At 41.9% G+C, this 14977-nt stretch overlaps 1 protein-coding gene across 1 annotated transcript; it reads right to left on the reverse strand.

Moving 5' to 3' along the window:
• Positions 1-1723: 1723 nt before the first annotated feature.
• Positions 1724-12119, reverse strand: LOC146365222 (uncharacterized). Its single transcript, XM_084915510.1, has 6 exons — positions 11814-12119; positions 11463-11521; positions 3603-3665; positions 3237-3393; positions 2822-2864; positions 1724-2703 (listed from the first exon to the last, which is right to left on the reverse strand). Exons 1-6 carry the CDS (start codon positions 12117-12119, stop codon positions 1910-1912), a joined length of 1422 nt encoding a protein of 473 aa, XP_084771636.1. The 3' UTR covers positions 1724-1909.
• Between the last annotated feature and the right edge of the window lie 2858 nt (positions 12120-14977).

A 14977-nucleotide genomic window follows, 5' to 3' on the forward strand; every position in this document is an offset into this window, starting at 1 on the left:
ACTCATTTAAGTCAAGTGCTACAGTTGCTGAACATGAGATAGAGAATCTTGACGAAAATGAGGATGACCCACTCTTTCTGTGAGCCAGCACAGCCTGTGTGTGTGTGTGTGGAGGGATGTCTGAAAAAACAAAACAATCTGTCATGGCTACTGAACGGACTCACGCGCAGACAGTTCTTTCTAAGAGACCAAAAGGAGATTTATTTACAACAGGGATCACCTCAGTGCTATATATATATGTACAGTGAGTTGGGAGGGGGGTCCAGGGCTCCAGGGAGAGAAGGGGGGGTGGGGAATCCACACACACGCTTCCTCTTCCACACAGTCACCGCCACAGCTCCTCCGCACACACGCACTCCTCTTCAGCCGCACTCGCTCCAAAACTCCACACACGCTGCCACACCCGGGCAGGTCCCGTGATTTGGTCCAGAAGAGGGATATCTACACACAGAAGTTAACGTTAGTTCCACAGCAAAATACATACAAGGGATTCTTTTGAAAATGCCGAGAGCACGAACTCAGGAGGTTCAACGTTCCAGCGGTGAGCTGCTCTGTGCCACCGCCTTAAATAGCAGCTGGGGAAATCAGCCAGATCAGCAGCAGGTGGACACAATCACACAGGTGCGTGGGCCAAGAGCGAGAGCCCGTAACGAGCTCCACCCAGGCAGAGAGGAGGAGGAAAGACAAGGAAAGCAAAAACAAAAACAAAAACGAACCACAACAACAAAACCTGTAGCCAGCGTGAGCCAACCAGAGAGACACGGGGACCGTGACACAATCAGCCTGAATTAGGACCTGACTAATCTTTTTTTCACATTGACACTGTTTATTTCTATTGTCTGTTTTTGGTCCATTTAGATTGCTAATGTAGTTTGTTAACAAAATGATGGTTAAAAACTACTTAAAAAGCGTGCCTATTACGGGTCACTTTTGCCGGTCCCAAGCCCAGATAAAGGAGGAGGGTTGAAATTAAGATAAATGTAACTTGTAGTTCTAAATATATTCTAAATGCATTTAGGGTGTTTTTTACTCACTTTATGTCTTTTCCACGATGTTATTTCTCTTTCCTACAGCGTAGTTTACAAGCATGACCAATTATGCAAATTAGGCGATGGCATCACTTAGCGACTTCTAGAATAGCCTATAGTGATTTTCCTTACTAAGGAGTTGACGTTACTGCCCCAGTGCAAGATGTACATCATGTATTTGGAGCTGCTACCTGCAGTGTTCATTCTCTGTCTTGCCTCTTGAGAGGGCAGCTCAGCTAAAGGTTTGCTTCCAGCTATGGTGGCAATGATCAAAAGTGTGAGGGCTTAATTTACAAGAGCTGTGTGCCTATGAATGGCAAGTGTAGGTGTGTTTTCTCTTTCCAGTGCCCGTTTACAAATGGAATGCAGCAGCCCCGTGAAGTCTCTGTCTCCTGTGATGTGCTGCTTCATTAACCAGATTCAGGATGTGCATTTATCTGATAGACTGTTCGTCTGCTTTGCTGACAGCCAGGTATAAAGCTTTACATAAGCAGATACACTGCCACTGGATTTTGGAGGCCATTTCCCTAGCATAAAGTACCAAAGGTCTCTCCTTGCCTCAGTGTGTGAGACCACATACCACCAGGGAATGGCAGCCTTATGGGTTCCATTTAAAGGGTTTATATGAGTGATATCATCACAAACCCAGAGGGTTCATACGAGAGGTTGATCCAAAAGCAGACTCAAGAGCTGACTTACTTTTTGATCAAGCTTTATTTACACACCAAAACACGGATTATCTGTACACGCGTGCACACAAACACACACACGGAGAGATTTCTGGCAAGCAGTTCTGAAACAGAGGAAAGACTGCAGTGAGCTAAGACTTTATTACAGAAGGTAGCCGTGGTTTGGGGGGTGCAGGACTGATCTGATTATGGTTAGAACCAGTCTGCTTGAGGAGAGGAGGGCTGTAGAGGCTGTGCAAAGGGCCCAGGTTCGAGGTCGTTAAGTAGCGACATCATATTTTTTACAGTTTGGCTGAAGAAGGGAGGCGTTGACTGGCATTCAGTGGGCGCAACAGGGGAGGCCAGCAATTTGGATGGAGAGGAATTCTCCAGAGAAGCAGGGCTAATCAGAGTAGGAATGTTAGGAAAGGAGAATGTATCAGGCTGTGGAGTGGCAGGGAGGTGGTTAAGGAGTGACCACATGTCTTCCTGAATGTCAGCGAAACCAATAGGCTCTTTTTGGTGTTGAAAGAATGTGGCAGAAGAGGCAAATGATGTGGATAGAGAAGTATATACAGGAGAAGCAGGGTTGGTCTGATTTAGGTGATGACCAGTGAGTGGAGAGGAGGGCTGCTGAGACTGCTCAGAAGTGAGGAGGGGGTCAAGCTGTTCCACCACTGACAGCAGTGCTTCATCAGTGTCACTGACAAAAGTGGCCTGGAGCTGAACGGGTGCAGCAGAGGAGGCCAGTGATGCAGATGGGGAGAAATCCATATGAGAAACTGGGAGGACCGGATTTACTTGACACACAGGTGCATCAGCTGCTGTCTGTGTGTTCTGCAGCTGCACACACGCTGACTGCTGATCAGGAAGGTTGGTAACAGCTGGCTGTCTCTGTGGCTGCTCAAGAGGCTCCTTCGCAACTGAATAAGAAGAAGATGGTTGTGTCTGAGCTGGCGTCACACAAAGCCTCTTGGCCTGTTGATCTTCCTGTTTAGGTTCAGATGCTGCACAAACAAACACAAACAAAAACACAGTAAGTCTTCTTTTGTTAACAGATTTCCGTCTTCTTTTCATCACATTTCACATGAAAAAACGTTGTAATTCCCAGAAATCTCCTCTCACCTGTGCTCGAGGTGCGATTTCGTGTTCTCTTCCTCTTTTTGCCCTAAAAACAAAAATATGAGAATTTTCATCAGTTGATCCAAACTCTGTGCACTGGTTGTTTCATAATTCAGTGCAGTGATGGGCACATGTATGAACTGCATGTTAGCACTTTGGACATGCGTAGTTTTCTTTGGTGGACCAGTCTGGATGCTCTGTGGCGTGACGGCATCTCTCGCTTTCAGCCTGATCAAAATATTTAGCTTGTTGTTCTTTTGAGAGAGACCTCCACTGAAGACAGACAATCATGAGAACCCACTGTCAGCATAGATAAATACTCAGCTACACTGTTACTACAGGGCAGCTGGCACACATGCACAAACATGAGCATAAAGCATTAACAGATGCATAAATATATGCAGAGTTACACACTTACCCTCTTTGCCACAACTGCATTTACGGCTGCACTGCCAGTTATATTCAGTTCCGCCGTCACCTTTGGCCTCTGCTCCTTCAGGTAAATCATGAAGGCGTTTGGTGGCTTCTTTATGTACAGCCGGTCCTCATCCTGTTGGGCTTCACATTTCCTTTTTCTACAGGAATAAAACACAGAGTCAGAGCACATGTTAGCATTGTGTACAGCTGTGAGCAAAGTAGTTTAAAAACATGAGTAAAGCTGTGAAACTGAATGTAAGGAGGCACCATTAAAGGAAGCTGATTACAATAATTCGCACAAACATCTGCAGATGAAAGACAGACAGATTCCTGCAGATCACTGACACAAAGCACCACAGAAACTTACTTTGGAGTGGAGGTGTTGGATGGGGGAGCAGGAGGGACAAAATCCCAGACTGGAACACCGTGCCTACACAGATGCAGAGACGGATACGAGATAACAGAGTTTATGAAGATACAGATTGTGAGGAGAAAACTATTAGGAGGCAAAGAAACACAGACTCAAAGATTTTACATGTACATGGGCGATGCCCCGACACTGCACCAACGTGTGCACTGTGTGTGTGTCACAGAGGAATCGCGCCGGGGCTCCCAGTACGTTCTTTATTTATACTCAAACAAGCTTTCACAGCAATAGGTGTGGCATGTACAGAACTCAAATAACATCCCCTTAAAAGGAGAGACCGTTAGCTTATCTGTTGAGACAGGAGGTAACTTTTTGGCTGTCACAGCACATTTTTTCTGCACACAATGTCTCACTCCCTTTTCCCGCAATTGTTCAATTCACAAGCTCTTCTTCCTTTAAATGAAGCTACAAATAAACATAACACAAAACTCAAAATCTCTCAACATTCCCTCCTGTTTGTAGCTGAATTCAAAAGATACATCAATGTGTTTCAGACACAGACCCTACATTGTGAGTGCTTTCGGTCTAGTCGTCATAAAATGTGTATCATTCAAACATAATCATTCATCACATTAGTTTCATACTCATCATCTTCTCCTTCTTCCTCGTCTGGCACAGTGACATATGCAACAAGAGATTGGGATATCATTCTTGATACCATTCCTCTCACACAGGGAATAATGCATGTAATAAGGATACAAAACATGATAAGTATTACACCAATAAACATCAAAACCTTAAACATCAGTATTTTCCATGAGCCGCTCATAAGCCAATCCCACCAATTACTTTGTGAATTTGCCCAATCGGTTACCTGTGCCTGTTGAATGTTTCTAAGTAATTGTAGAGCATTTGTCATATTGTCAGAATGCACATTGTCTGGAATATAACTACAACAAGTTGTATTAAACAAAACACACAGTCCGCCCTTTTCTGCCAAGATCATGTCCAGGGCAACTCGGTGTTGCATAACAGTTATTCTTATGGCATCAATTTCCTGATTTTGTTCTTTGTTGATGCTGGTCGATGCATTTAAAAACAGCCCAAAACGATAGTCCAATAGTCAGGGGGTCGCTGTGGTTTAGGACAATTCCTGAATATTGATAACCTAGACTGGCAAAGCTTGCTGCGCATGTCACTTGGATCATGTTCATAGGTCTGCCATATAATGTAGCATGCTGTGTTGTAGCAGGCATGTGTAAGCATATATAACAATCTTTGCCTTCTGTGCGATTGTATATGTATCTATACTAGGCGTTGTTCATCCAGGGATGGATGTGGTCCTGTGTCACTTCGGCCAGGTGTGAGTTGTCATGTGTCCATGTCCTTCTATGCAAGTTGACTTCTTGATCCATTAAGTGCATCAGGGTCCATGCTGTAAGCAGCAGGGCCAAGGTGGTAAGCAGAATAATCTTCATGATGACCAGACACACCGATTTGCTCTGGTGAGTAGACTACAGGCGAGAAGTAGAAGGCGGGATATACCCAATCAGCCCTCTCTTCACCTTGTAGATCACCAAAGAGTCGGGGTGGTGGTATCTTTAAGTTATGCTGTCACTCACTTCCACTTTTTTGCAATGGCTCTGGTGGATCCAAGAGGGCCTCTCAGCGATTTTGCAAGCTGTTGGTGTCGTTAGGAGTACTTGGTATGGACCTTCCCACCGAGGTGAGTTCCAATTCTTTCTCTGGAGTACTTGTATAAGGACCCAATCGCCTGGTTGTAATCTGCAAGAGACTGGAGAAGCGTCGCACAGCAGTTCAAAACAATATCCCTATTTTCTACTAGTTTTGCCATCCATTCTACTAAAGTTGTCTTTCTAACAGATTTATCTATTGGTTCACTTGCATCAATTCATGCATCTTTTCACTGAGGTCTGATTCAAACTATCTTACTTCTGATTCTTTCCAAAAATAATTTCACATGTAACAATTTGTATATGTGCGTTTTCTATTTTTGTTTACCTCTTTGTTGTGATCTGGTGGACATCTCTAAACACCATCATGAGTTCAGGCGTCAATTTCAACCCAATTATACTCCTCTGGGCTTCACCTTCCCACTGGCCCCTGTACCCTTCTCAAAGTGTCCTTTGTTGTCTTGAATCTCCAACAAACACAATCTGTTTCTTCTCTGTTTCTTTTCAGTATTTTCCTTTTAGATTAAGTCCCAGCCAGGCAAAATATCACATTCAGTGCCTTTAAACAGTTATGCCACACTGTTCTTACCAGCCTGCTGTTAATTCTTCAAGTCCACGATGTTCTGTTGGTCTTCATCAGGAGATTGACTGTCCTTTGAGCTTCTTCTCAGGATCGGGACAAGTGGGAGGTCAAGCTGTAAAATTTTAAGCCAAACTCTGGCCTGTTTTCTCCCAATTATGTTAATCTATGGTTTGAGAAAAGTCCACCTTTATTTATTTGTGACCTGTATTGACACACTAAACCATACCCTTAATATCATTTTCATTTCTTTTCTTAAAACCTCCATTTGCTTCATCTGGCTAGAGTCTGTTTCTTCTGTTTTTCTCTCTGGGTGCTCACTCCTTTTATGGGCATGCAAAGTTCCTGTCACACACACACTTCCTGTTACTCTTTTGTGTTTCTACAGGCTAATCAAACTCATTTTGTATTTACAATCTACAAACCCTCTGTAATTCTACTAACTTTTAATCTAAAATGTAGCATCAGCACACACTGCCTTTTAAATAAACTAAACTCTTTGCATTTTTATCTATTTCAGGCATTTTCTGAGTCTCTGTTTTATGGTGCCGTTAGTTCTCTCTACTAACCCTGCACTCCATGGATGATAAGCACAATGATTTCTTATACTGAATCCTAGTGCTTCAGAGACCTTACTGATCACATCATTGACAAAATGTGTCCCATTGTCTGATCTCATCAGAGAAGGGATACCATATGTTGGAATAAAATGATTACATAGACATTTTGCAACTGAGATTGCATCTGCTTTTTTCACTGGATAAATCTCTGGCCAGTTTGAAAACACATCTATGATCACTAAGGCATATTTTGAGCCTTGACATTCATTCAATTCAATAAAATCCATGTGGATGGTATGAAATGGATGAGGTGGTGTGGGGAACTGGCCTTTCTTAGGTCTTAAGTTTCCTTGTGAGTTATATTTTTGACAGATTAGACATGTTCTTACAAATTCTTTTGCTGAAATTTCAAAAAATTTATAGTGTAAAAGTAAAAGTGTGTATTGATTATCTTCACCATCCCTCCTGTTGACACGTGTTACTCCATGTGTCACTAAGGCTGCTGTTTTGTGTAGAGACTTTGGTAATATTGGTTTTCCATCACAGACCATTAAATCATCTTTCAGTTGTGCTCCACATTTCAGCCACTTGTTCTGTTCAGTGGTTGTTGCAGCTTTTTGTTCGGTTTTTAGTACGTCAAGTGGTATTTGTGGGCAGTATTCGGATACTAGTAGCTCTGCCGATTGTTGTGCAGCCTGTTTTGCTGTTTGGTCTGCAAAATTATTTCCTTTTATGACAATAGAGTTGTCTTTTTGATGTGCTGCACATTTGCAAAGTGCCAATTGTTTTGGCAAGGTGATCACTTCCAATAAGATTTTTAATAAGCTGCCGTGTTGCACTGGGTTACCCGTAGAGGTGACCATACCTCTGTTATGCCAAATTTTTGCAAAGTGGTGCACTGCTGAAAAAACAAACTGGCTGTAAGTATATATATTTATATTTTGGCCTGCGTACAATTCACATGCACATATGACTGCATACGTGCAGCTGACTCTTTTTTTTTTTACTGCCTCTGCTGCGGCTATACAGGCTTGCACATGCAGGCAGGCCTGACGCAACAGAGTCTAATTTGCACGAGTCTAAATTTCACCAGGGATGCTAACGAGCGTTGTTTTTCTCCAAATGCCTGTGTTATCACAGCTTTCATATAACCTGCTCCTCCATCTACACGCAAGTAGAAAGGCTTATCATAGTCAGGCAATGCTAAAACTGTATCTGTCTGTAATGCCTATTTTTAAATAACTGAATGCTTCTTCTTCTTCTTTTTTCTTCTCTATAGATGCAACATTACATTTTCACTTAAGGCATTTTTAGATAATTTCTAGTTTTTCAAAGGATTCACACATCTCACACATCTTACATATGTCAAACTTTGAAGTTAGGGTTTTTTATATATATATATATTTTTTTTTTCTTCTTTTTTTTAAACTTTGCATTGCTCACAGCTCATAGCTCACAGCTCTAAAACTAGGCATTTGTAAATTATATGCCTAATCACTATGTGTCACTGTGATCCACAAGTATGGTCACAAATTCATTTCCAAACCAACAAAATAAAATAATCAAACAAAAACAAAAAACATACATGAGTTTTTCTTTTTGTATGACACAAAAAGAAAAAGAAAAAATGCTGCCACTGAAACAAAGCAGAAGTGTGAGGGAAAAAACTGAGCACACAGACAGCTGCATGTGTTGGCTTTTAATAGCATGCAGCTTCTGCTCTAAAAAAACAAATAAAAGAAAAAAATAAAAGAAAATGTGTAACATGCTCATCAGCTTAGCAGTGTCCACATGTTTAATTCAGCTTCTCAATCCTGTAGCTTTAGCTGTTGTCTACAGGGTTTGGCTTATTAGTTGTTATTATAGGTGTGCTCTATATCTCAGTAATGTTTTATCTAGGATAAATGACAGGTTTTCAAGCAGGTCAAGTGCCTCTATGCACTTAATTAGTTTAGATATTTTCTTTATTTTCTTCATCTCATATGTCATTATACTGAGTTTGAGCAAACCTTAAGCTTGATGCAGACTACTTCATAACAATCGTCCACCTCACATCATAACTGACTAAGATGCTTCTTATTATTAATATTAATATTATGTCATTATTAATATTATCATCTTTTTTCTTTCTATATAATAACAATAGTATATTACAATATTTTATTAGTGTATACCACTATACTACTACTGAGCCAATTTAATAGTTAGGATCATCTTACTCAGCAAACAGATAATTTAGAATTCATCCAATCTGCGCAGATTTGCTTTTTCTCTGAACAGGTTTGTGCCTACTTTTTTAGACTGGTCTTCTGTTTGCCTCATCTCAGATCCAACCTTCGGTCACGTTCGTTCTCTCTGTTGCATGGCGAACCAAGCAGTTTATTATAATATATTATTTATATTTTATTTTGTATCCATCAAGGGCTTCGGGTGATCTGCAGTTTCACCCTTTCCCAAGCTGGAGACATTTACCTTTTCACACACTTTCCTTGGCTGAACAATGACACAGCCTTAATGTACCTTATGCATCTCTCTATTTTATTTAATAGGTTTTCGTGCGAATTATTTCCTTTTATTCATTCTATACATTCTGGGCATGGTCGTCATGCCAACTATGTTTCATTGTTAATATCAGTTTACAGGTTGTTATCCTTCCTATTATTAGTTTCAATACGTTAAAAATAAGTTCTAATGTAATTTTGTCTTTGTTTATTTTATTTTTGTACTTCTTATATTTATATCTATTCGGTGGGGTCTGTTTCCAACCTTTTTAAACTACTTTAAACTACTCTGATCTCTAGTTTTCACTTAATAAGGGTTTTGTCAGTCACTGCACTGTAGTGTGACCTGATGCTGATTTTACTATTAAAGTATCTTCTGAGAATTGTACTTCCTGTGGTTTTCTGTTCAAAACGGTTTTGCTGTTCCTGTGTCACATAACATCTGCACTGGTTTGCCATTAACATATACTGTCAGTGTAGGTTTGCCTTCTACTTCAGAAACTAATCGATGGACATTAAATACTTCTGCGTCACTTTTGTCATTTTCATTTGGCTTTTTCTCATTTAGTCATTCAATTTGAGTATTGTCGTTTGTTCATTTTATGTCTGCAATCTCTGGCGAAATGCCCTTCCTTGCCACAGTTCCAGCACGTATTATCTCTTTCTTCACTTCTTTCGCGTAAGTCTGTCTGTCCTACGTATCTCTGGCCCTTTCCTCTAAATCCTCCTCTTCCTCTGCCTCTATTTCCTCTCCTCTGTCCCTGTCTGTTACCTCTAAATCCTCCTGAGAATGCGATAAACCCTGTTTCTGGATCTAATGTGAAAGTACCTGTGCTTGCAGTTTTTTTCTTTATTACACGGAGAGCGTGCTCGGCATGTTGCAATGCGTCGGATAGTGGTCCCGTATTCATTGTGACCCAGTGTTTTTTGACGTGGGATTTCACTGGGGGTAGCAGGCCATTCAGGAATGCATTTTTTAGCTGCTGTTGGTAAGGACCGTCAGGACCTTCATTGTAATCCATTCCTGAATGTTGCCTAAAAACCGGGTGCAGGCGGTCTAAAAAATCGGACGCTGTCTCATTTTCTTTTTGTTTCTTTTGTTTATTCTCACATCGTCTATCTGCCTCTCGCTTCCACACTTGGAAATATTCTAATTCTTGCGTGCGTTTTCCTTTTTTCTTTAAATTTTTTGTTTCCCCTACTCCTTTTAGTAGGGCTTGTTTAAGTTGTGATAGTGCAGATGGGCTACATTTTCCTTCCCAGGTGGGACATTTGGTCTTTTTAGGATTTCTCCATCTTTGCACACTAATTTGTCCGGCGCCTGGACATTTTTTTTTTTTTCTAACCACTGCTCGTCAACAGTGAACTTGGTGGGCTGATTACCCATGAGACGGAACCCAACCGTTCTCCTTTGTCACCAGTACTTTGGCTGCTGACAGGAAATAAAATAACAATAACAGTGAGAGTGATTCAGCAGCGTATTGTGCTGTTTAAATCAATTCACTCTCAACACACAGAAAACACAAACATTTATTACACAATCACGCAGATCCTTTCGGCGGATCAGTCCTAAAGACCCGTGCGGTGGGTGAGCCCTAATTTGAAATCCTTTTGGCGGATTACTCCTATTTTACACGTAGATCCTTTCGGCGGATCAGTCCTAAAAACCTCTAATTTGAAATCCTTTCGGCGGATTAGTCCTATTTTACAGATCCGTGCAGTGGATCAGACTAATTAAACCCTTTCGGTGGGTGAGACCTAAGTTCGTTTTACGCGAGTGTAAGTGAGTGGTTTCTTTACCTCCCCAAGATTCTCTGGCTATGTTGGAGATCAGCCACTGGATCCCAGCGTCGTGGACCACTTGATAAGAACACTGGCCAGAACCCGAATTTAAACGTCCCTGGACTTTCACTCCTTCCTAGAGGAGGCTGTCGACAGACTTCAGTGCGGGCTCTCCACGACGGCAGGATACAGTGGCCGATGCCTCCTATCCGGCTCGAAGGACCAAGAAAATGTGAGGAGAAAACTATTAGGAGGCAAAGAAACACAGACTCAAAGATTTTACATGTACATGGGCGATGCCCCGACACTGCACCAACGTGTGCACTGTGTGTGTGTGTCACAGAGGAATCGCACCGGGGCTCCCAGTACGTTCTTTATTTATACTCAAACAAGCTTTCACAGCAATAGGTGTGGCATGTACAGAACTCAAATAACATCTCCTTAAAAGGAGAGACCGTTAGCTTATCTGTTGAAACAGGAGGTAGCTTGGTATGTATAGAACTCAATAACATCTCCTTAAAAGGAGAGACCGTTATCTTATCTGTTGAGACAGGAGGTAGCTTTTTGGCTGTCACAGCACATTTTTTCTGCACACGTCTCACTCCCTTTTCCTGCAATTGTTCAATTCACAAGCTCTTCTTCCTTTAAATGAAGCTGCAAATAAACATAACACAAAACTCAAAATCTCTCAACATAGATGTTCAGCAGCTGTGTTCACTGGTGTGTTTGTGTGTTTTACGTACAGTTCTCCAGCAGGATGCAGGTACTGGATCATGTTTTGTGGAATCCCGAGCACATTACGCTTGAAACACACAAAACACACAACAGATGATGAGAAAAGCTGGAATGCTGTGATCTATCCACTCGGTGGAAGAAGTGATCAGTGGGAGGAGAAGATGTGCATAAAACTACATTCATACATGGCTGGACTTTGATCTCCTGCGTTATTCTTTGGAATTATGTTTCACTGGCAGCGACTAAGTTTACTGTTCAGCATTTTAGAGTCAAATAAAACTTTTTCTTTCATGTGGATTGAAGAATGCAACAGTTTTAAACATCTTTATCAATAAAACTTCAATGAGACCTGTCACTACCTCTGGGTGTCTCAGCTGTCCCTGGCTATCTGTCCCTGGCTGACTGTAGAGGTGAGCTGGTGCTGAGACCATGAGTGGAACCAGCTGCTGATACACAAGAGGAGCTGGTTCTGGGAGGATGTGGCTAAAGAATCCTCCAGTCTGAGGATCTGATGCTGGCTGAGGGGGGGCAGGTGTCCCAGTGGGGAAAGGAGGGAGAGGCAGAGGGTAGGATGTTTGCCCCAGAATGTCAACTTCAGGAGTGGAAGGCGCTTCTTCCCACTGCACTGTTTCCAAAATATAACTGTTTTGGTCCCTGATGTCCATTTTAAAGACAGACGGGTTGAGGGGGTCGCTCAGAAGAATGGAAAACTGCGTCTAAGATCCTGTGGCACACACAATTATAAAAGGTTTTGCTCTCTTTAGACTGCGTTCTTACATCTCATATAATACAGAACTAAACTAAGGACAAGTATTATGTGGGAACAAGGTGTGAGTTAACAGTTAAAATCAGTTAGAGTGAATGTCATATTAAAATCTGATATTTAGCTGATACTAGAAATTAATATTAAATAAATTCTAGCTGATCAAGCTTAAACATGCTGCTTTTGTTTAGCGCAACATTCGCCGGTTTCCTCTTTCTGGCGCAAAGTGGGAGATAAACAAATAAGAGAGAAAAGCCGATCAGCTGATCATTGATCAGTTTCATGATTGAAGTAGAAACAGGAGAGAGAGGGGAGAGAGAATGAGATAAGAAGAGGCAGCTGTGCAGCAAAGACACAGAATAACTCCAGCTTTGTGTCTTTTTCATTGTAGCTGAAGTCCGGTGTCGTGCCAAAGTAGGTATCCCCGACAGAATTTGTTTCCCCTGTGCTGGGAGCACGCAGGAAGTAATGATGTTTTCATTTTGTGAAAAAGTGAAAAATTAGTATCGTTACATTACCATTCAGTTTGAGGGTTACAACAGAAAATTACATATTTATTGCACACGGGGTATCAGATGGGATTATTTTAATAAACCATTAACATTTTGGCTGATAACTATTTTTATTCTCCTGTAACTTTACTATATAAAGAGCTAAATCCTCCAAAGTTTCAGGAGTAATGCCTCATAATAAGAAGTGTTTGTGAACGAAAAATCAGCAATGTGGGATACTGTTTGTCCGTGATTTACACAGGGAGAACAAATTGTGGCAGGATCAGCCTGATATTATTTGTATCCCACTATAACTTCGTTGTATAAAAAGCTAACATCTCAAAAATGTCAGGAGTAGTTAGTCATTACAAGAAGTGTTTGTAAACTAAAAATCAACAATGTGGGATACTGTTTGTCCGTGATTTGGACAGTCCAGCTTGTGCTCCCGACGCAGGGGAAACAAATTCTGTCGGGGATACCTAGTTCAGCACGACACCTGCCCAAACTGTGTTCCTTTTCACCTCAATACCAAACGCGCAATATTTTCTCTGAATACGAGACGATTCCGTTTTTTACGGGACAGTTGGAAACTCTGATAACTAACCTTATAAATAAAATAAGATAAAACAAGTTCAACATCAATAAAATCATAGCACCCACCCAGCAGTATAGAAACTCTGTCATGCTAGCTAGTATGCAGTACAAGTTATTGTAACTGACTGTAAAAAGTCAGCACAATGAAAATAAACTACACCTAAACTTCGTTTATATCTGACCCAGAGACACTGCAAGTCATAACTTCTTACCTGAAGTTCAGTTCACCGCCTTGGGTCTCTGCTCCTCCTGCCTTTCCGTCATCCACCTGCCAGCATGTTGCATCTGCTGGCCTCTACCACTTGCTAATTAGTGATGGGTCGGTCGCGAACGAAATGGCTCTGCGGTGTGTTCACACCGAACGCGATAGACGCGAACAGAGCGTCAGGTTTACATGTAAAGTCAATGGAAAAACGCGATGACACGCGATTGCGGGTCCCGCGAAAATTCGGAAGCAGATTTGCGTCGCCAAAACGCCAAAACGCCAAAACGCGTGAAACGCGCGTCAGTGTACCACGTCTGGCGCGTTTGACTCGGGAAAAAAACGTGAGTTTTTGTGTTGCATTTTTGCATATGCGCGTTTCGCGTCTACCGCTCAGTTGGAAAAATCTGAACTCCAGCGTCAAATCGCGCCGACAACCAATCAGGAGCCTGGTGACGTGGCTGTGACCTAGGTCAAAGGGGCAGATCCAGCCAAAGCCCTTCATACTTAAATGGAGGGAAGGCTAATCAAGGCCGTAGCAAACAACCCGGAGCTGTACGACACCAGCTGCTTTCTGTATCGAGACAGGAATATAAAGGACCGAGCTTGGAGGAAGATATGTGAAGAGATCGAGCAACCTGGTAAGTTCATTCATTTCTCTTTTGAAAGTTTTCACTGACCCGGGGAAGCCGCACGAAAGCTAGCAAGCCACCGCTATTTTCCCACTGATGTACAAATACCGTTCTGCTTTTATGCATGTTGTCATATAGGAATATATTTTATTGTTTATTAATAAACAGCACACAGTGGTCCCGCTGTTCATCCGTCACTGCTTCGCTTTTTCGCTGATTTTTTATTGCACGTACAGCATTGCATTCTGCAGCCTGATTGACAAATCTCCTCCGTGCTGTGTCTCCTGCGCTTGCCAAATTTATCATGTTTGGTTTTGATAACCATCACGTCCAATAGAAAAAACAGCACAAAAACACCCATAACTATGACCTTCATTTGGAAATACACACCTGCACCGTGAGGGAAAAAGGCGCACGAAAGTGGCAGGCAGATGAAGACAACGCGGCATAATAATACTTTTACGTTTTGCAATCTACAAAGGTTTGTACTTTGGGAATCAACTTGTGAGAACTGTGAGTAATGTTCATGTGTGTGGGGAAAAAGTGTATGAAGTGTGGGACGAGGGGCTAGTTATTCTGAGAACCCCTGCAATAAATGAGGGACCACTGTCTACTCTATGATTATTATATTCAACCTGTTAACATTTAATACTGTATTGATAGAGCCAACTGATTCTGCAGCAGAGCATCCCCTGTTGCTTCTCCTGGCTCCCCAGTCCCTGAGCTCCTGCTGCTGCACCCACAGGTATGTAATTGTAGCATCAGATATACAGCAAGCACTGATAGCTTTCTACTCTGTGGGATTCCCTTGTGATCACCTTTACTAAATGTCTACAACCAA

Source organism: Perissodus microlepis, chromosome 19, assembly GCF_051167445.1.
Source record: "Perissodus microlepis isolate ML-2025 ecotype Zambia chromosome 19, ASM5116744v1, whole genome shotgun sequence".
Taxonomy (NCBI): Eukaryota; Metazoa; Chordata; class Actinopteri; order Cichliformes; family Cichlidae; genus Perissodus; species Perissodus microlepis.

What these genes read in the sequence shown, in the direction of transcription:
- LOC146365222 (XM_084915510.1), bottom strand. Translation starts at nt 12,119, where the DNA reads ATGGACATCAGGGACCAAAACAGTTATATTTTGGAAACAGTGCAGTGG. An exon ending in GACAGCTGAGACACCCAGAG is followed by an intron (nt 11,522 to 11,813) that starts GTAGTGACAGGT and finishes GTGTGTTTCAAG; the next exon opens with CGTAATGTGCTCGGGATTCC. An exon ending in TCCAACACCTCCACTCCAAA is followed by an intron (nt 3,394 to 3,602) that starts GTAAGTTTCTGT and finishes TTATTCCTGTAG; the next exon opens with AAAAAGGAAATGTGAAGCCC.